The sequence below is a fragment of the Diplotaxodon limnothrissa genome, linkage group LG20 (assembly GCF_057381915.1).
Source record: "Diplotaxodon limnothrissa isolate DT_005_m linkage group LG20, D_limnothrissa_male_GT1.1, whole genome shotgun sequence".
NCBI classification, from domain to species: Eukaryota; Metazoa; Chordata; class Actinopteri; order Cichliformes; family Cichlidae; genus Diplotaxodon; species Diplotaxodon limnothrissa.
The window spans coordinates 21967321-21989799 of record NC_140615.1 but is presented as its reverse complement, the minus strand read 5'-3'; the positions used below and the strand labels follow the sequence as shown (position 1 = coordinate 21989799).

General features: G+C 40.7%; 2 protein-coding genes across 8 annotated transcripts; both read right to left on the bottom strand.

Moving 5' to 3' along the window:
- Positions 1-506: 506 nt before the first annotated feature.
- Positions 507-6239, bottom strand: snpha (syntaphilin a). Of its 5 annotated transcripts, none has more exons than XM_085345509.1 (5): positions 3164-3207; positions 2595-2726; positions 1965-2114; positions 1158-1797; positions 507-1100 (listed from the first exon to the last, which is right to left on the bottom strand). In XM_085345509.1, exons 1-5 carry the CDS (start codon positions 3205-3207, stop codon positions 507-509), a joined length of 1560 nt encoding a protein of 519 aa, XP_085201635.1. The 5 variants fall into 5 exon arrangements, with proteins under 5 accessions (XP_085201635.1, XP_085201636.1, XP_085201637.1 ...); XM_085345510.1 differs by having other exon boundaries at positions 1164-1797; XM_085345511.1 differs by having other exon boundaries at positions 1179-1797.
- An 861-nt stretch (positions 6240-7100) lies between these two features.
- On the bottom strand, positions 7101-15111 carry rad21l1 (RAD21 cohesin complex component like 1). 3 transcript variants are annotated; one of them, XM_085345272.1, is made up of 13 exons: positions 14965-15111; positions 14110-14239; positions 13015-13114; positions 12636-12739; positions 12411-12518; positions 11010-11124; positions 10743-10837; positions 10410-10639; positions 9506-9587; positions 8998-9140; positions 8774-8884; positions 8446-8520; positions 7101-7286 (listed from the first exon to the last, which is right to left on the bottom strand). In XM_085345272.1, exons 1-13 carry the CDS (start codon positions 15109-15111, stop codon positions 7101-7103), a joined length of 1626 nt encoding a protein of 541 aa, XP_085201398.1. The 3 variants fall into 3 exon arrangements, with proteins under 3 accessions (XP_085201398.1, XP_085201396.1, XP_085201397.1); XM_085345270.1 differs by having other exon boundaries at positions 7101-7289; positions 10743-10865; positions 11023-11124; XM_085345271.1 differs by having other exon boundaries at positions 7101-7289; positions 10743-10847; positions 11023-11124.
- Between the last annotated feature and the right edge of the window lie 7368 nt (positions 15112-22479).

The following is a 22479-nucleotide window of genomic DNA, read 5'->3' as shown; positions in this document are numbered from 1 at the left end:
CACGTCACAAAAGAGCTGACTCTAACGTACTTTTCTGCTTTGGTGAGGCATCAGTGATGCCAAAGGAATTTCATGACTGTGACTCTCACATTCTCTGTGAACAATTTAGAAAATGTGATGAAGAAATTAGAGAAGCATTCAGTCACACACTATTTCTCTTATTTTCATAATGTGTACATTGTTGCTCTGAAGGCATCTCATACTGAAGGGGCTTTTTAATGCAAGCAAGAGTCCAAACAAACTGTGGGTTACATGCAAACCGCAATAAAGAGAAAACCACTTAAAGTGCAGGCAGTAGCAGTAAATACAGACTATATCAGTAAGGAAAGTATTTGATGTACAACTAATCTTTTGTTCTCTAAGGCAAAGCATGATCACAGACTCTAAAAATCTTATAAGTTTTGATATCCAATGCGAGGTTGAGACTGAAATGTTATAAAGTAAAGTCAGTGTTGTGCCTGGAGAGGTTTGGAGTCTTTTCTTAATGCCAAACGTGGCTGAAAGTTTCAGATTGATGTTGTTCCGTTCATGCTGGCGGGTCTGCGGCCCCTGCCTGCACCCTGACGTCGAAGTGAATGGAGAGCCACAGCACAGCAACCTCTCAGCAAGGACCCGATGTGGTACACCGGCATGACCTCCTGTGGTGCTCCTCGGCATAGCCATGCCATGGTTGGAACCACCGGCACTGCCAAAGCCAAGAGATCTACTAGGAAGTACCGGCTCCAGTGGCACCGCTGAGCGGAATGACCTTCTTCACCAGCTCCTCCATTTTCATCCTTATTGTCTTCTTCTATCTCCACTACTGTAGCTTCCTGCTTAACTGGTAGTGGAGCTATAGGGTGGGGCTGGCAGGTCTGAGGTCCCGCTGGTTTGTCCGGTTCTGATGGCTCTGCATTGTAAATATACTGAGGAAGGGATAGAGGAGGTAAAGATGATGGAAATCGTTGTTGTTCTGATGGGGTTATGTCTGCTGAGACTAAAGAAATTACACTTGGGCCTTCTGCACTGCTTTCTTCACAAAGCCAGGTCATGGTGGGGCTGCAGGCCTGGGAGCGGACCTCTGGTTTCTTCTCTGCTGCAGGAACAGGAATGGGGTTAGACTCAGTAGCAGAGACTGCAGCAGCCGTAACCGGGACTGCAGCAGCCGTAACCGGGACTGCAGCAGCTGTAACCGGGACTGCAGCAGCTGTAACTGGGGCCTCCTCCTGAGGTAAGTGCAGAAACAAGTGATGGTGGGGGAGGTAGGTGTGTCCACTGCACCTGCAGCTGCTACTGAGAGTGTGGCAGGAGTGTGAGATTGGCAACACAGCCCCACCGCTGCACAACCTTTCATAGGTGGAAGAGCGTGGCACAGCTGGGGGGCCTCGGATGTGGCTCTGTGCCGGCAGCTGCTCTGACAGCAGGGCCGCCTCCAGGAGCAGGTGAGTTTGTCCTGCTGTTTGCGATGCTCCGCTTGGCTCGGGAGCACTTGAGCCGCGCTCCAGCTGCAGAGCCTCGCTGCTCAGTCTGGAGTGGGCGGCGCTGCGGGTTAAAGTGCTGGCTGGGGAACATCCACAGGAGCGAGACTTCCCACCTGGCCGACCTCCCTGCAACCCTGAGAATGGCTTGTGGTCATGGGAGTCTTGTTGCCGTACACCCAGGTTGGACCTTACCGACTCAACCACCTCCTGGAGATGCTGGATCTCCTTGCGGGCCTCTTTTAGGGCTAACTGGGCCTCGACACGGTGGCATTCCTCTTCTATCCAGTCTTCCTGCATCCTGTACAGCTGTGCCCTTAACTCATCTATTTCACAGTCCCTGATGAGGAAGTAAAGATTTTTGAATAGCAGTTATTTTTGCAGAGTCACTCATACACAGACACAGTGTAGGGAAGCACTAGGGAAGTGCAGAAAATGAAATAGCATTCATACAACAACAACTGCAACCACAACAAGGAAAGTAGGCGTATAGAGAAAAAGACTAACCTGTGCTGTAGCCTTTCCACATTTTCCCTCAGTCTGGCTCGCAGGTGTCGTATACACACCTCCTTCTGTTGAAGGGGTGTAAGGTACTGCTCTGGGGTCGGGGGCCTGATCCCATGGTTGTCGCTGCAAGCTGTGTGCTTCACCTGACGTCTGAATCACACGTGAATGAAAAAGGTTGGATTTAATCACATATGATGAGTATAAATTGATAGCTGACTGACAGTGAGTAGTAAAGTATAGTAGCATTAAACAGAAATCTGGTGATATAAAATAAAACACAAACCAATCCAACAACCTTCCAATAAACCCTTACTCTAGATTAATATCAGCCAGTTTTTGCTGACATTGTGTCAGCACTGGTAATTCAGTTCAACAGTTATTGCAGAAGCCGAGGGGTCCTGAAGTCTCAGCTGGCAAATCCCCTGTAAGAGCGTGCCAGTCTGACACAAGACTAACACATTCAGACAGTCAGTTACATCCATTACTTTGGGCAATTCCGTGTGCAGTCCATTGAACTTGAATGTTTTATGAGAAGATGACTGAGTATAAAAAGATCTGGGGTAATTTTAGTAACATTTTGGTGTCTTATTTTCCGACTGTTAGACTACAGGAGTGTAAGTTGCATGTTACCTGGGGGTACTGGGATAAGTCCGGGCTGTAGGACTGCCCTCTGGTGGCCTAACTCGACCAGGGTAGGTGTGAGTACTTGATGTGTCGCTGTGGGAATATCGCCCGCTGCCGCCACTAGTTCCCACCGAGCGCCTTGTTGGGAGATCAAATTATTACTTAATAATATTATTATTAATAATGACAAAAATCAGATTTCAATCAGCACAACTATAATCGTAAGAGGATTTTTATTTCGATGTGCAAAAATTTATAACTGGAGAAAATTTAAAAAAGCAAACATCAATGGCAACAGATACAAGACAGAGTCGAGACGCACATTCAAGAAAGAGCTGGGGTGGAAGTGGGTCGCAAAGCAGCTTGCAGATATGCAGCAACTGTAAGCAGGCTGAAGCAGCTTAAATAGCATGCCCTATATGAGCCAATTTGATGTGTAGAAAGATAGCTGCTGAGCTGGTAGGTGCTGATTTGCTGGGGTGACAGCTGAGCTTGAACTAATGCTACACTCAATACGTAATATTTTTTGCCATTTGGCTGAAAAAAAAAGAGAGAAAAATGAGAAGAAACAGTACCTGCGCTGACCTGAGGAGGGCTTTCGACTCGGAGTTAGAGACATCGATGTGCAAAGGAATGTCCAACGTCTCCACGGCTCTCTCTAGAGAGGGACACTAGGAGCCCTCAGAGCTGCGCTGTAATCACCGTTACAGACACAAACATATCACAGGTAAAACCAGCATGAAGAAAACTGAATCCCAAAACCTGACAAGGAGCGTGTTTTGCTTCTAAAACACTGTGTCTTGTGTGCGGCCATTATGTGGCTCTAGGCTGGAAGGCAGTGACAAAAGTCTAACGCTAACATTTGTAAAATAAATAGTCTAGGCAGCAGCAGATAAAGCCTCCTTTCTCTGCTGACACAAAGGCGACACAGTAAGTCTACAATCAGCGCAGCTGCCTCTCTCTACGTTGTGTCCTCCCTGTCTGCAGAGCTGCAGGCAAACATGATGAAACTTCACATTAACTGCTATAAAAAGCTATAAAACAGAGACAAAGCCTCACTTTTGGTGGCTGGCAGAGTCAACAGTCACTGAGGTTATCAACTGTTCACAAATACTTAAATAGTGGAACAGAGATGGTTCCTGCATGTGTTTGTACTATTGTAATTTCAACTGTGTTAATCTCTATATTTAATTTAATATATTTCATTCCTGTCTTCTCCAACATGAAGGTTTGAATCAGTTTGAATCCCTTCTTCACAACAGCAGGTTTAAAATGTTAATGTCAGCCGTGGTATTAAAACTCAAAACAACCTGACTACTGACTGAAATACTGGGCTGGCCCACCTTTTGCCCTCAGAACTGACTTATTCCTTGCTTTCCTTCCATCTTTCAGTAAGGTGCTGGAAACACTTCTCGGAGATGCAGCTGCTGCAGATTTGTTAGCAGGACATTCCTGATGAGAATCTACTGTTCCACCCTAACATCCAAAAGGCGTTCTATTGGACTGAGATCTGATGAATGTGCAGGGCACTTGAGTACAGTGAACTCACTGCCATGTTCAAGAAACCAGTTTGAGATTATTTCACATGGCGTGCTATCCTGCAGCAAGTAGCCATCAGAAACTCAATACACTGTGGTCATAAAGGGATGGATGTAGTTAGCAACAGTAAGTGTTCCAAGAAAATATCACCCACATCATTGCACATACACCGGCATGAACCATTAATACGAGACAGAATTATTTCAATCTGCTAATATCCGATTTTAGTGAGTTTGTGTGAATACTAGCCTCAGTTACCTCTCCTTGGCTAATAATAATAATAATAAGAAGAAGAACTTTGATGTGTATAGCATTTTCAAGATACCCAAGGACACTTTACAAAAGAGTAGAAAGCAAAAAGGCTGACAGGAGTGGCACTTGCTGTGGTCTTCCGCTGCCCTAACCTGTCTGCTTCAAGGTTCAACATTTTGTGTTTTCAGAGCTGCTCTTCTGTATATATTATAATATAATGAGTGGTTATTTGAGTTACAGTTGCCTTCCTCTCAGCTTGAAGCAGTCTGGCCATTCTTCTCCGATCTGATTCTCCTCTGATCAACAAGAAATATCCACCCAGATATCTCCTGCTCACTGGATATTTTCTCTTTTTTCATTAATTCTCTGTAAACCATAGAGATGATCATGTGGGAAAATCCCAGTAGATCCTCAGTTTTAGAAACCAACAACTTGAGTTTAAAATCACTTAAATCTGCCTTCCCTCCTCATTCTAATGCTCAGTTTAAACTTCAGTAAGTTGTTTTGGCCATGTCTACATTCCTAAATGCACCGAGATCCTGGCTTGTGGTTTGGTGATGAGATATCTGAGTTCAAGAGTAGATGAACAGGTTACCTAACAAAGTAGCCGGTGAGTGTATATTGGATTGAAAGCAAATATTGCGTATTGACTTTTTCAGAATTTAGACTTGTTCGGTTTATTATTATCAGATATTTCATAACTGCATCTTCCCTAACTGTGATTGTAAATCAGGCTAAGTATTTACTAATTTAAGCAGTTTGATACATGTTGATAATGAAAAAGAATCTAAATACATATACATTCCCTGAATTTAATTATCCCATAGGTAAAAATATTGTTTTTTCGCAGATAAATCACTTGTATAATCAAGGTGATCTAATGGTAGCTACAGCCCATTTCTGTTCAGCCCAACCAGCAAAAAAAAATCCAAGATGAGGACAAAATGTTCTCATCTGTTTTCAGAAGTCTCACAGCTCTGCGTAAAGCTTAAGGAAACCTGCTGATCCACGCTCAAAATGTACCAGCAATTCAGGCAGCTGCAGACACAACAGACCTGTAACACTGCCGCTAATGAAAAGCGCACCCAGCGAGCCGGAAGAGTCTCATTGTGCCCTATATTTAATTTCTAGGACGACGAGGCGGGAAATCTCACCTCCCTCTCCTACGTCTGCGCAACAAGTGCTAAGAGCTGGCGAGAAATACGCAATCATCTTACGTAAGTGTGAGTTTCGGTGTTCACTGTGTAGGCGAGCAGCATCAAACAGCCGGTGCATAAAACTGTACTCAAAGCAGCATTTAGGCACTCTGCAGAGGATCCAGGAGGTGGGGGATGCCGGGAATGTTTCCGGATAAATATCACAAGGAGAGATGGGGACGGTGCGCTTTGTCCTTGAGTCATCATTACGGTATTGAATCACATGATTTTCAACATCTGTCGCCTAAAATAAGACGCTGTTAGATAAGCAGTTAAAGAAGTCTCATCACTTTCGCATGGCCAACTGACTGCAAGCGAGTCCCTAAATAGGACACCCAACACCCCAGCAGGTACTTTCTACCGAAGACAACGCTTCTAATCGAAACCGCTGACAAGCACATTTCGCCCCAGCTGTGTCCTACATACGATCATGTTTAGTAACCGTATGATACGGTTACTAAACAAGGGTATATCACCATGTCTCTGAAGCTCAAAACAAACGTTCCCTGCAGACACAAAAGACCGACAACAACCTGCATGTGAAGCGGTACCATTTGGGCAGGTGGCAGCTGTGCATCGCGGAAAAGCCTCGGTTTCTGCCTGACTTAACGGTCCCCGGTGGCAGCAAGAAGAAAAGATGCTGGTGGTGCTGATGAGGGTCCATCCTGCAGCCATGAAGCCCGCAGATTAATGAGGCGACTGCGTCTGCTGCATCGCTGCTTCTTAAAGTGACAGCAGGGAATCATAAAGCCTCATCCGGCAGGATGTACCCGCATGTCTCCGTTTTCTGACAGGTGAATCCTTTATTCTAATAAAGACAAGCAGGCTGCTGAGCTCCCTGTTCAACAACCCAGCTGATGGACGGACTTGCAGAAAGAAAATCATGCTCCAATTCACAGATAAAGCAAAGTTTGTTTGCATAGAACAGAAATAAATACAAGTCTGTGCTTTGATATATGCATTTACTTTAATGCAATCCACAATGCTTCAGCCAATACAAGACACAGCACGAATAGAGAAACTTCTAAATTTTCACTACTTAAATAATTAACTTTAACAACATATTTCTACCTGCTAAAGAGTCACGTTAAATACTTTGTTAAAGAAAGTTTTGAAGAATGAAGAACAGCAACATTTCAGATAAAACAACAAAGAGCTATGTGACATTTTTTTTGTGTAACTGGTCACAGAAATAACTTCTGAGATCTTGTGTCTGGAATAAATATACACGACAGAAAAAGCAGAAAGCAGACTAAAACATATAGAGAATTGAATATGTAAAATCAGAGACCTGATAAAACAGTCTGGCCAAGCATTTTAGGAAACGTGTTCCTTCACTGAAACCCAGAACAAGCAAACATATAAACAGAGTAATATGTGTTCATTTAATGCAGTTTATACTATTTATTCCAGAAGCTTATTTCAGTAACTTTAATATAATCTTATCAGAGTTAAACAGACACAGTGATTCTGCGTCATTTACAAACCCAAGCTGGCATGTTAGAAGACTGACTTCTGCTTTTTACTAATTGTAGAATTTGGGTCCAGGTGTGGCAGAGATGTCCTCATAGGGAGCGGTCTGACACAGGCGGAGGACTTCTTGTTTTTTCAGGACGAGGAAACAGAAGAAGGTGGTTGCAGCTTGCCAGCGACTGCTTCCTTCACAAATTCCCTGCAGGCTGAACGTGGGGTCTTTGCTGTCATACTGGCTCTGCTGCAAACACAAACACACACAGACAAGAGTTTAATTTCCTGTACATCACCCCTAATCCTCTCCCATCCCTCTCATTGTTAAATTCCTGTCCACGCTGACTACAGTTTCTGATATTCAGGGTTAAGTAGGGCATGGTGCAGAAAAACACAGTACAGGGTGTCCACATTTAAAATAAACTTATTAAGTAAAATTTGATTGTCAACTAATTTTGTTACTAAATGGCTGCGATCAGATGTGCTAACCAACAGACCAGCAGGTCCTTTCTTTTTGGTAAGTATAAACAAAACTTAATCCCTTTACATTTATGTATATGTTAATTTTCTCTTTTTAATGCATGGTGAAGTTACATTTCTGGATAGTAACAACTCAAATAAGTTTCAGAAAGAGAAACAGAGACGACCCCGGTATGCTAAGCTTTTTCTGGACTTTGCTACTCTCCTTTAGGTCAAGAAGATTTGTTCAGTTTTATTCTAATTAGTAAAAGGATACCGTTAAACAATTCTTGAATACAACATCTCCCTAAGGCCAACAATGATATCCAGAAGGTGGTGAGGTTATGTTATTGACATTGGGACAACTTTCATCTTGGAACCAGTATTCAAAAAAAACCCCAAACCCTTTCCTAAACCTGGAAACTGGTTAGTGATTTCCTGGCAACCAAAGGTTGCTAGGGAAAAATGTGTTTTCTTCACATAGTTTCGAGTGGTTGTGGGAGGCTGCTCACACTCGCTAGATAAAATTGGTCGCAAAGAGGACGCCACACTCAAAACCTCCACGTGACTGCTTTTGAACAATCAGATGTGCCCTATTTAGACCCTCAGTAGCAGGATCGCAGATGTCAAGCCAAGACTGTTAGCTGTCATTTACTCAACACTGAAATGTTTGCAGAGTAATCAGGATGTTGTTATCATATCTATACCATAACAGTCAGGTCTGAATTTTGTCTCGATCATGCGTTTTTCAGGAACCAAGTACTAATGTTAAGTCAGCTTATGTAACATCCAAACTGAAATTAAGTAGACCCCATGGGACAAACAACACTCCTGTGTCCTGAACATGCATTCTTCCCATCTATTTTAATTCCAGTTACATCCAAGATGGAGTAGCTGGTGCGACTTTAATTCTAATGTCCAACCATTTATTTTTAGAGTCTTACTTTTAGAGCGTTCAGAAGCTTCTGTGCTCGCCTGGTTATCCTCCTCTCCTCAAAGTCCTGGCTATTCAGCATAGACTGGAGGTAAGAAAGGCACCATATTTCAGTCAGTGATGCTGGGCACATCGCCAAGGCAGGGTGGGAAATGAACACCCGCCATCTGTCAAGTGTTAATAGATTGGAGCTCATCTACTGTATTAGCTATTTTCACACACAATCATCCATTATTAGTTCACTTTCATTCCACAGTTAAGGTCGGTGAGAAGCAGAGGTTGGCAGAGGACAGTTTCCTGCCCTGCTTCTATTTGTAACTGTTTGTGTCTGCAAGCACCTGAGTGTGGAGGGAAGTTGACTGCGTGCTGTGCTCCAAGTAAGGCGGGTGGACAAATATGGAGTCTTCAGATGGAAGTGATGGATGAGTAAGCTCTGACCTGTTTTCATCCTGGTAGAAAGAGCACAGATTATGAGCTATGGACAATGAAAAACAGTGAAAGCAGGGGAACTATAATAAATATATATATATATATTTTTTTTACATAACATGTTAATACTTACTTGTGTGAGCTGTGAGTAGCTCTCACGCTGGCTGTCGTTGACGTGATCGTGTTCAGTCAGCTCAGTGTTGTGTGTTTTTTCAGGATCAGCTGATAAATCCATGACACTGACTTCTGTAGTGAGGGCACTTCGTTCCCTCTGAGCTAAGGAGCAGGACAAAGCACATACATTAAAAACAATATAGCACCAAATCACAACAACTGTCACCTCAAGGCGCTTTATACTGTAAAGTAAAGACCCTACAATAATACAGAAACAACAACAACAAAAGAAATCTATGAGCAAGCACTTGAAAGCAGTGGGAAGGAAAAACTCAATTTCAACAAGAAGAAGCCTCTGGCAGAAACAAGCTCAGAGGAAAGATCATTTTATTATAATCTTTCCTACTTTCTCCACCATTCTTTTGTCTTTTTACCCTTCTGCCTCTCAGCTTTAACTTTGTTATATTACACATGTACTGTAATAACAGAAACAACACCATAGAAATGAATAAACAAACATAAAATACCTTTATGCTCTTCGTGGCGCATCTCCTCAACATCCTCACGTACACCACGGCGCTTCACTTGGAAAAAACTCCTAGCAAAAAGCTGGAAATGTAAAATGTGACATAACATTAATAGCAGGGATTCACCTTTGTCTATGCGCCAAAATGCAAAGTTTAATCAAAATCACCTCATAAAATCAAAAAGCCTTTACTTGATTTAAACTGGCTTATCTATTATCTTCCCATGCACCTCCAGAACGCCTCGAGCACGGCTGCTATTTTGAGACCACTTGGTGGAAGTCTCATTGTGTCCTCTCGCACTATATACATCAGCAATGAATGCTGGATCTCCTGCAGCGTGTCAAAATGAGAATCCTTTAACTGATTCTACATTTTGTGCAAGTGAAGCAACTCACAGGGAAGCAAATTTGGCAAGTGACAAGTTATGATTGCTTCAGTGTAGCCAAAAGTCTCTTGCGTTTGGATCAAACTGTGTATTTGCAGTAATCATTACAGCGTTTCCACCGTATGCCCTCCCTCAGATAACTCAGCGATTTTCAGATGAAGACAATCACCAGAAAACCCAACACAAGCTAAAGCAACAAGCATGTTGCCGGTCCCACTCGTGATGCTTTTGGTCTTTCGGGCTTTACCTGAAAACTAGTTTTAGCGATCGAATTCACTATCATTACCAAAAGTTACATTAGTTTAAAAGACAAATGAATGATTCCTCTGTAAATAAGTTTAAAGCTTGTCGTGAAATTGCAGAGTGCTCAGCTTAAATAGCAGCGCTGGAAGCTGTCTGGAAGTGGACCAGAAAAGGTTTTTGAAGGCGAAAATCATTTATGTGACTCCCAGAAAAAACAGACAATAGTGGTGATATTATTGTGGGATTAATATTGTTGAGAATGTAGCAGGGTTTCACCTCCTTTATCTGGAGCGATAAAACAGTGGAACACGGCTGTGCAAAGAGTTTATCTGCACCTCCGCTCTCTTTCCACTGCATTAGCTGCACAGTGGGCGGGGCCATGTCCAAAGGAGTGACCAGATCTGAAAAGTCAGAAAGCTGCTTTCTGATGCATTCGTTGCTCAGCTCTTTAGTCTGATCCACCACCAACTTGCGTTTCCTCTTCCCCTTCTTCCTCTCAGAGTTTGCTGAAGAAAAACAGTTAACCATACAAGAGTTTATGTGAGAAAAAGAGTGGCATTTCAGCTGTTCTGATGTGAGTGGCTTTTGATTGGCATGCTTGGTGCTTACGAGTGATGGGCACAGGTTCGAGAGCAAAGGCCTCCTCATTAGCGAGCAGGGTGGTCTGATTCGCCATCGGGGTCTCTACTTCCATGGAATCCGTTCTGTTAGCATCTGCCAAACATATGGGCTCTGTTCAGAGCAAACACAGCTCTTTACTCTCTTAATGAACAACACAATTCCCTTGCGCTGCTGTACAATCAAGCGCATATCACTTGCAGCTGTTTAAATTAAATTGAAAATGTGATTTAAATAGCTAATGTAAAATACAGTCACAATGAAATATCACCTTGCTGATCATATAAAGGCGAGCTCGGCAGGTTTTCATTTTGTGGATTCTCCTGGATGAATTCTGTGGCCTCAGCATTATCACTGGACTGCGCCAGAAAATCTACAAAGTCAGTGGAGGAAAAAATAAAACATATAGTTAATATGTTTTAATTCCATTTTAATTCTGATATGTGAAAAAGCAAAAAAAGAGACCATCTGCAACCATACAACCATTCATTATTAAAAACTAAAAAGCAGATAGGAGCCATGCCGTGTCTCAAAGGCTATTTATTCTTTGTGTTACAGTTCAGATGTTGGATCCCTGAGAGAATACAGGAACATGAGTCCTGTCAAGGACCTGAAGGCCCAGACAGACCGTCTCCTCTCACAAACACCAAAGCTAATAGCAGATGTGAGCAATCCAGGTCAAACATTTCCGTTTATAACCAGGACAAGGATTGCAAACACCACTGGAAAAAGGAGAGCTTTGATTGAGTTTATAGCATATCCTGTGACATTTTACTCAATCACCTACTGCAAGAATGGTTTATACTCCTTTTTTGATCTGTATGCATTTGGTGACAAAACACCAATTTTTAATGGCCTGCTGAATACTGATATATTTGAAAGAATATTTTCTGGCATCACAACTTTACAGTAAAGGTAACACTAGAGTCAGTCAGTATCCCAGAGAGGGATCTGTTTTTAAATGTTCTTCTGGCTAAAAACTGACTGTAAACTGATCCTCATCAATTCACGTAAGACTACCGAGTAATCAGCACCTCCAAATCTGAGGAGTTTAAGTATCTCGGGGTCTTGTTCACGAGTGATGGGAGAAGGGAGCGGGAGATCGACAGACGGATTGGTGCAGCGGCTGCAGTGATGCGGACGCTGTACCGGTCTGTTGTGGTGAAGAGAGAGCTGAGTGTAAAAGTGAAGCTCTCAATTTACCGGTCGGTCTACGTCCCTAACCTCACCTATGGTCACGAGTGGTAGTGACCGAAAGAACGAGATTGCGAATACAAGCGGCGGAAATGGGCTTTCTCCGAAGGGTGGCTGGCCTCTCCCTTAGAGATAGGGTGAGAAGTTCAGCCATCCGGGAGGGGCTCAGAGTAGAGCAGCTGCTGCTCCACATCGAAAGGAGCCAGCTGAGGTGGTTCAGGCATCTGACAAGGATGCCCCCTGGGCGAGGTTTTCCGGGCATGTCCCACCGGGAGGAGGCCCCGGGGCAGATCCAGGACACCCTGGAGAAATTATATCTCTCGGCTGGCCTGGGAACGCTTTGGTGTTCCCCCGGATAAGCTGGAGGAGGTGGCTGGGGAGAGGGAGGTCTGGGCTTCTCTGCTTGGGCTGCTGCCCCCGCGACCCGGCCCCGGATAAGTGGAAGAAAATGGATGGATGGAATACCGAGTAAGTCAAATCCTCGGTCCTCATCCCCGAATGCATCTCCATGTTGAGCCAAGCTCTGGAAGCTCACATCCATCAATACATTATGATAACTTTGGTGCTCATCTCCTACAATCAACGACAAGGGAAGAAATTAATAATATTCTATGACAGAATGAAATCAGGCTCAACAGAAACAAAAACAATGACAACTCAACTTAAGCAAGAAAACAACTCAGCTCTTACCAATGTCTGCAAAGTTTAGAAAGTTATTTCCAAAGTCCTCTTTCAGAGTGATTTCCTCCAATCGACACTGGTTCAGTGAAAAGTGGTCCACAACATCTATGTCACTGGTGTGTGGACACAAACAGAATACTTATTCACCAGGTTTAAATAAATAACAAGTAATTAAATTATGTATGATTGCAGGGCAGCCTTACTTTAGGAAGTCAACACAGAATTATAACTTAGAAAATAGGTAAGTCCACAATCAGCCTTATATTTTTTTATATATTTTATATGAGCAATCCTTTTATTCATATCCTTTTATATTGACAAGCATGTCATAAAAATCAATTCTATAAATGACAGGTTAGACGTGTTGGAGAAGTGAGGAAAACAGTGCCTGGGGTCTGGAAGCTGGGGATCAAAGGTAGTGAAATCTTCGACCAAGGTAATCGCTTTTATTGTGGCCTCAAGCCCCTCCACCGGCAGATCTGTCTGACCTGGTGTATTATGAGAGAAAGAGCATGCAGGTAAATTAAGTTTTCACACCATAGGTTTGATGAAAGACTGTTTGCTGTGATCGTGTACATGAGAAAACCACAAATCAGCTCAAGTTCTTGGGGTTGAAAACGTTCCTTCTTAAAATATGTTGGTTAAGCACTTATGTCATAAATGGGATACGGTCTGTTACCACTTTAGATACATATAAGTGAAACTAATGCATTCTAACACATAGAGCATGTTTTCATAAATACTCCTTTCATGAATATTGCAATGTGCCATTTTTGTTGAAGCTTTTTGCTGCATTACAAATAAATGGCTAATATAAAATAAATGATTACATGGTTGGTTCAAAAACAAACAAAACAAACACACACAGTCTTATGTACCATACACTGTAACTTTAATAAACCCAGGATTAATTGTAGGATTGTTAGACTGGATTAATCGTATTAAAATCTGAATGAAAATTTTTTTACATGGCAGTTAATCAATTTCTGAAAACCATCCTTTCCTTATTATCAGCCGGTAAGACCATTTCCCACACCCATAAACATAAACTACTCTACACTCTTTTTATATTGCCAACACTTTACTCACTTTTAGTCACTTACAGTTATTTATTTACCTTTTAGTCACTTTAATTTTAAAACTGTGTATATACTGTATATTCTGTGTATTTATTATCTCACTCCTATTGCCTGTTTATGCCCTGTCCTCATCTTCAACATCACGCTGCTCTGTTGTATCTTAATTGCCCCTTGGGGATAAATAAAGTCTTTCTGATTCTGATCAGATTGTGAAATAAGTTTTGGTTCTGCTAAAATTCAGGTTTTAGCTTTATTTATTTACGAGGAACTGTCACATAAACTGTACAACAATAGCTGCTCCGATTAAAAATATTTTACAATGTTATTCTGAAAGAATTTAAATTATTTAACGCACACACAGACACACACGCGCACACACACAAACTTCAACAAGGCGGGGTTACCTGGCCTAAAAGCTGTTTTAATCTTAATCAGGGCATCGCTGCAGTCTGCAAGGAGATACTTTGCTTTTCTGGAGTAGATTCGAACCACACCAAGGAGCAGATGACCAGATGTCCGCAAACCAATTCTCACCTACAAAGAACACACAAACTGACGTCTCAGACTCGCTCTTTATATAGTTAATATAAAAGATTAACTAAAACTAGCCATTAAAAAGCGTTTTAGTTATTTCAGGGATGAAATCATGATTATTTAACTCAAAGACTAAAAAAAAGTGTGTTTATTTAAACTTAAAAAAGTAGACACCTGACACTCATCTCCACCCTGCCTGTGCTCTGTATAAACCCAGAAAAGGGAAAGCAATAGTCTTTATCACTGTGGTTAAATTTGTTAAGAAAACTATTTGTTTAATAAGACTGGGATGTCTGATTGTGTTGTGTGTCAGCTGCCTGAAGGCAGCTGACACACAACACAATCAGATAGCACAATATGAACGTGAAACTTTACAGTGAAGTTCACTGTAAAGTTTCACGTTCATATTGTGCTATCTACTTGCCCATGGGAAAATACCTCCTATACTCTAATAATTAAAAAGACAAAAAACAAAACAAAAACAAACAAACAAACCCCAAACTAAAAATAACATAAAAACCGAAATGAACCAAGCAAATCCACTTTAGGAACTGACTGAAACTAAACGGAAATGAAAACAGTTCAAATAGAATAGAATGGTCCTTTATTGTCATTGCTCAAGCACAACGAAAAATCATAAAGCTAATGTCAACATAAAACTATAATAACTGGCTTAAGTTATCCCATAATATGTGGTTATGGATATGCGCTTTGAAAACGTTTACCTTTGGTGAAATTATTTCTCTGATAGTTGTTTCCAGGTTGCATTCAAAAACATGGGCCTTTGTTAGCTTCTTTTCCCAGTGGGCTGCTAGCCAGATTTTGGCTAGTGATCCGCGCTTAGAAGTGAAGAGTTGTGTGTAGAACATCATGTTGGTAAGTTAGCTGTCACCTGTGAGGGAAATATCAATGTTTGTTTAATTATGTTTCACGTCTCGGCTGAATTTTCTCATGCTGATTTAGCTAAGTTTAGAAAATAGGTGTTTCCTTGACCGCTAACTAAGCCTGACTTCTACTGTCAATGTCCTCTAACGAAGTTAGCTAAGAGTTAGCTACGAAGCTGTAAGCCTATCAGAATTTTTTCAAGTGAGTTTAACTTCTACTGTTATCAGTGACGCTAAAAGCATAAAGGGGTTATAATAATTAATTTTACACAAGCGCAGTAAAGGCCCGATACAAACACAGCCGCCTACCTTAACTTTGAAAGTGCCGCCTTTTGACATTGAACAGCATAACACCGCCAGGGGTTATTCTGGCGCCATTTACGTCAATTAAAAAACAAACAACAACAGCCAGTTGATATAAATGGCCACAAATATTTTTTTTTTAAAAAAACTACTAACATTATAAAAGTACCTGTGGTATTAAAAAAAACAAGAAATCACACATTTCACTATTCAAGCTTAAGTTGAAAAGAAATTCAGATATTTAAATAATTTTTAATCAATTATTCATAAGAATACTTATTAGAACAGCAAAAGAGTGCTTTCCATTAGTTATGTTCATTGTCATTAAAGTTAGTCTTCCTCTAACAATACTGGTCTCTAGCTGTCTAAGTAGTGCTCAAGGACTTTTGCAAAGTGCAACACAATTTCAATTTCAATTTTATTTATATAGCGTCAAATCACAACAAAAGTCGCCTCAAGGCGCTTCATAGATACAGAGAAAAACCCAACAATCATATGACCCCCTATGAGCAAGCACTTTGGCGACAGTGGGAAGGAAAAACTCCCTTTTAACAGGAAGAAACCTCCGGCAGAACCAGGCTCAGGGAGGGGCGGCCATCTGCTGCGACCGGTTGGGGTGAGAGAAGGAAGACAGGATAAAAGGCATGCTGTGGAAGAGAGACAGAGGTTAATAACAGATATGATTCAATGCAGAGAGGTCTGTTAATACATAGTGAGTGAGAAAGGTGACTGGAAAGGAAAAACTCAATGCATCATGGGAATCCCCCGGCAGCCTACGTCTATTGCAGCATAACTAAGGGAGGATTCAGGGTCACCTGGTCCAGCCCTAACTATATGCTTTAGCAAAAAGGAAAGTTTTAAGCCTAATCTTGAAAGTAGAGATAGTGTCTGTCTCCCGAATCCAAACTGGAAGCTGGTTCCACAGAAGAGGGGCCTGAAATCTGAAGGCTCTGCCTCCCATTCTACTTTTAAATACTCTAGGAACAACAAGTAGGCCTGCAGAGCGAGAGCGAAGTGCTCTAATAGGGTGATATGGTACTACAAGGTCATTAAGATAAGATGGGGCCTGATTATTTAAGACCTTGTATGTGAGGAGCAGGATTTTGAATTCCATCCATCTATCCAGAAAATATGGCCTATTTTCTTTTTCCTTTTTCGCTGCTCCCTTTAATAGTCGCCACAGATCATCTGAATCCATCTCACCCTAACCTAACATCCTTCTCTCCCAGGTAAACTAATCTACCTTAACTACCTCTACTCCTTGCAGCTTCACTCTGACACATCTCTCCCTGTCATTTGCACACATGTATTTTGTCTTATGTCTACTGACATTTATTCTTCTTCCCTCCAGGCTGTTTGCCAGTTGCTCCCTACTCTCACCATAGTTCACATTGTCATCTGCAAACGTCATACTCCATGGAGATCCCATATGTTAAGTACCTAAAGTACTCTTATGCCCCAATCACCACTACAATAAAGTTACCAAGACATACATATATGCAAGTACTCCATAAAACTGCCCACTCCCAATTCTCAACTTTTCCACCAGTCCCAGTTGAGAGTACTATTTAATATACAATATAATGTTTGATAATGTATGATAACAGCATGGAAACAACTCTTAATTTGTTATATGTAAGTACTTTCCTCAAGGAGAGCTTTAATCTACATAGAATAGAATAGAATAGTCCTTTATTGTCACTGTACATGTACAACAAAATTGTGGGTACTGCACACCAACTGTGCCAGAATAAAATATAAATAGTAGACAGCAGGGATAAATAGCAAACAGGAATCAATCAAGAGGGATATATATACAAAACAAGGGAATATATATAAATAATAGAAAGTCACACACTGGAGAACAAAATAGTCACAGAGTGCTTGGAGGTAGTGCAAAGAAAAGACTTGGTCTGAATAGAGTCCGTGTGTGAGTGGCCTGAGTGATAAGGTTACTCAAACATTGGCTCAGATTGGTGAGGTGCGTGTGCGTGGGGCGTGGGGGGATAGTGTTTATTGACAGTCCGAATGGCCCAGGGGAAGAAGCTGTTTGTGAGTCTGGAGGTGTGGGACCAGATTGACCTGAGGCGCCAACCAGAAGGCAGTGATGGCCCTGGTTTTACTTAGACTTTAGGTAATGCTATGTTATACTGCTTCCAACTTCTACACTAAAATCGAAACTATTCTATTCTATGCTTAATTTATTTGCTAATGATTGAGGGGGCACAGTTTATGGATGCAGTTAAGATAAGCTACTTCATATTTTGTGCATATCTGAGTGACATCTGCTTAAGATGAAGACCTTATACATTTAGATCTGAAGAAAGAGATATTAATGGGAGAAAATCACAAAGTAAAAAAATGCAATTGTATTGATATAAAAAAAGATATAATTGGCCTACTGTTTGTCACATTTGACAGCATGACTCCTTTTTAGTTTTAGGTTGTCCATTTGTGCAAGAAAAGCACTAAATAACTGTTTTATGTTTCTGTTAAACTGATGTTTCTTAAAACTAAAGCACACTCAGAATCATGTAACAATTCAATTTTTTTTTATTTTTTTTTTACACATTAGCTAATGTTTTATGTCTTAAAGAAAACAGCTCACAAGCAATGCTTTTCAGAGGCTTCATGCCCCAGTGGGCTTAAATTCAGTGAGTCAAACTGGTTTGTCCTCAGACTCTTAACTTATTCATGTAAAAAAAGGAAAGTCATTTAAAAACCTATGTGATTATATAATTTCTCTCACTGACAGATGTTGTATTGAAAGAAAAAGTAACAAATTACTGCGATTACTGCTGTAAAGTCTGACAAGTTTCATTTCACACATGATCAGGTGTGGATTCTTAAAGCAGTCCATCATAAATGCTTCTCATGTGGTAATCTGATGTTTGGTGTTTCTACTTCTTCTACTTGTGTTTAAATCCTCAAAATGATTTAATATATTTTTGGTCCTAATGACCAGTGGACATGTGAAGGAAAAGCACGAGGGTGCAGCACGAGATTGTCATACTGTATCTTATTTAGGAGTGCACAGACACACACAGGTGTTTTTAATTTTCTGGGCTGCATCCCAAACTGAATATTTTTTCCCTTTAATGCATACCACAGCTGCTCTTACAAAATATGTATTGCTGCATGCAGAATGCGTACAACTGGGATATACTCCATCATAACGGCACTTTGTACTTTGACAGTCATGCATTATGTGTAGCTGACACAGACAAAAAAACCCTCAAAAACATGCTGGCTTGCATTCTGCAAAAAGCGCCAGTATGCAGAAGCACATCTTAAAATGTAAACCTAAATACCAGTTTTGGAACGTACTGACGTACTGACTCTTTTGCCACAGTAACATTGTGGCTCAGTTTTTAGTGCTCACAGCAGAGTTCATGCTCAGGCAGCGGTCTTATCTGTGGAGTTTGCATGTGCTACCTGTTATCGTGTATGTTTTCCCCAGTTTCTCCTTCAAACACATGCGGGATGAAGGTTTGATCACCTGTTTCAGTTGGCGCTCATCCCCAGGCAATGGACAGTGTCTGCAGACATCCAGTATCTGCTTGGGATGTGTTAATGCAGTAATAAGTTTAAAAGTAATTTTATCCACCACTTATTTACAGCTACAGGATACATAAAGATGAATTTTATGGAATTATGGGTATTGGAAAAATAAAGATTATGCAGATTAATGTTATTCCAATATATAGGAGGTTGAAGGAGGTGTTAGTCTTTATTTGCCACTTTGTCCTTAAGGTTTTCTGTTCCCTTGTTCTGTTCAACAAATTCAAGCATGAACTGCCTGTTTCAGATGTCCATCAGCATCAGCATTGACCTGATATGTTTATCTTCGACCGGGCGTTGGTCAGAGATAAAGATATAACACAGATAACACAAATATCTAGTCAGCCAATCACATGGCAGTAAATCACTGCATTTAGGCATGTAAGCATAGTGAAGACAACCTGCTAAAGTTCAGAGTGAGCATCAGAATGAGGACGAAAGATACTAGACTGTTGGAGCCAGATGGGGGGCTGAGCATTTTAAAAATTGCTGATCTATTGGCATGTTCCGCACAACCACTTTGAAGTCAAACAACTGCTCATTACAGCCAATGTATACCGGGGAGCTTCTCTGAACCCACAGCATGTCAAACTTTGAAACAGATGGGATTGGCTGCAGAAGACCACACTGGGTGCCCCTCCTGTCAACTAAAAACAGGAAACGAAGACTACACTTCGCAAAAGTTGACCAAATTTGGACAACAGAAGACTGGAAAAGTGTTGCCATGTATGATGAGTATCAGTTTCACTACAAAATGGGCAGAATTTGATGTAAACAACATGAAAGCTTGAAAGACTTGATTCAAACTGGTGGTGGTGGTTTAATGGTGTACCAGCTGAGCATCATTTAAATGTCACAGCCTTCCTGAGTGTTGTTGCTGACCATATCCATCACTTTATGAACAGTGTACAGATCATCTGATGGCTGCTTCCAGCAGGATAACATGCCAGTTTCAATCCACTTTTGGGATGTGGTGGAAGGGGAGATTAGCATCATGGATGTGCAGCTGACAAACCTGCAGCAACTGATGCTATCATCTCAATATGGACCAAAATCGGTGAGGAATCTTCCCAGCATTTCTATACCATGAAGAATTAGGGCAGTTTTGAAATAAGGCAAAATAAGGTCCAACCAGGTACTATCAATGTGCATCTAATGAAGTGGCCAGAAAGTGTGTATATTCCATTAATCAATAGACAGCACATTTGTTCCTCTGCTCTTTGTGGTTCAGTTTTTTATTTTCTTCCTTGTTTTTTCCCCCCTTTGATATGTGAAAATGTATTATTTCCCCCCAAAATTTATAATAATAATCATACACCTTTCTACAATATCTGTTTACATATAACTAAATGAAGGCTTATTGTCTTTCCACTGTCTTTCTGTTTGTATGCACTAGAGGGCACCAGCATGCTGGGAAAAACCAAGCAGAGCCATGGTGTCAAAGTTTGGGTTAGAATGTAACTTTCACCCTCTGTTGAAGATGAAATATAGTGAAACCTTACAAGAAGTGCACAGTAATTACTCACAGTCTATTGCAGACCTTAGTTGTAATGTTAAATCTTGCTGAGATGTAGTGTTGCACCTAACACTAACTTTCATGTCTGGTTTTTCTGCTGAATAATCATTTTCAGGTCATTTGTTTTCTTTATATTTCTTTTCATTATTCTAATAAAAACATACTGTGTTTAATAAACGTATTTTATGTCAGCTTTTTAACATCACGTCCTGGATCTTAAACACTAATTTACTTAGAGAGTTACCGTAAATACTTTGTATGTGTATCATAGAGTGCTAAATTTTGACCTCATTTTCCAAGATTTTAACTGATTTAAAATTCTACTTAAAATTTTTAAAAATAAATAAATTAAATAAAATGGACCTTTTCTGCTCATTTCCAGCACCAAATCTTTAGTCACTGTGCATGTGTTACGGTTCAAAATAATGAGTATTTATCTTATAAAGTTCATCCTTGTTTTGCATGAAGCAATTTTAGCTCCTCCAAATTAAATTATTATCTGATTGGATGCTGCTCATAAAGAGGAAGTGTGAATAACAGCTGGGTGGAACCGCTGCAGTCATAGTCAGAGATATTCTCCTGGATGACCGTGTTATGGATATTTGCTCTCCCTAACATCATATAGAGCCAAGAAAGAAAATAGGCTCCATATTAAGCAATTCATTGATCCAACAGAAATCTTAGCTGATAGACTGATTAATCAACTAATTGACTGAAAAATTAGTTCAGTGTTAGTAAAATATGTGATTCAGTGCACTATGATAACCAGATACATTTTAATTTACACAGGAGGTCACAGCCTGACATCAGGGTGATTCTGCCAGGTATGACTGTGGTTTTCCTCGACCAGAGGTAAGATGAAAGAGTCTAAACTCATAGAGGAGTTTTTAATCTCTCTCCTTTGTCTCTCATAGACCTGCCTTTCTCTCACATATCCATGTTTAAGAGCAAAAATCCTTCTTCTAGTGACCTTCAAGGCAGTGACGACTAGCAGAGAATTAAACCCGCCAAAATAAATTGTGTTTTGCACTAAAATGATGTCTTGAGTTGTCTGAGTGCACAAGAACAGTTGGTATGGGAAGTCATAGTCTGGGCTTATAAGAGGAACAGACAAACTGAGGATAAGAGAGTTGGTGATGGAGATTGGGACTGAAAAGAGGAAATTCACATGAAGATAAGAGAAGCAGCGATTATTTCTGAAGTGGCTGTTGAATTGAAGCTTTATTTCATAATTGAGTGCTGTGCTGGGTAAACTTAGTCTTTAATGGTAAAACTGTGTACTCAGTAATAATCTCAATCATGTTTACCGATCAATTTCCATCTGGCTCTACAAACAGACTGCACGGACCAGAATGAAGAATCTCACATGATTAGTCTCAGTAATCAAAAAGGTAAATAATTGTTTTTATACACAGTTTCAAAAATGCACCCAGCTACAGTATGCACCCAAGTAGGACTATACTGCCAGTTTCTCTTAATGCGATGTGCCATATCAGTTATTTTTCTTTTAATTCCTCCTCTGGCTGTATCTCATTGCTTCCCTATATTGGTTGCCAGTGAAAGCTTATCCTACAGGCACTTTTTTTTTTCAAACTGGGGGAAAATAAATTACTTTGCATCTAAGTTGATCCTTCATGCATATTTTCTTGTGCTCCCTGTTGGGATTGCGGTTAAGATTTTCATTTCAGCTCAGTTTAGCAAAAATACAAGTACATCACTTTAGGTCATATGCCCTATAGATTTTACTTTTCATTACAGAGATGGGGCTTCCTATATGTTTTAAAACGCACATGCATGTAATCGTCATAGGAAAGGCAACCTCACAGTTGCAGCTTTGCTATCAATGTGAATTTTGATTTTTGATTAGCCTTCTCAGAAAGATTTCTCCTGAAATGTTGTGTGTGGCACACAAAGATGGTTGTTTCTCAAGTCCTAAAACCAAAGCTGTCCAAGGTTATCCTCATTCAGACCAATAT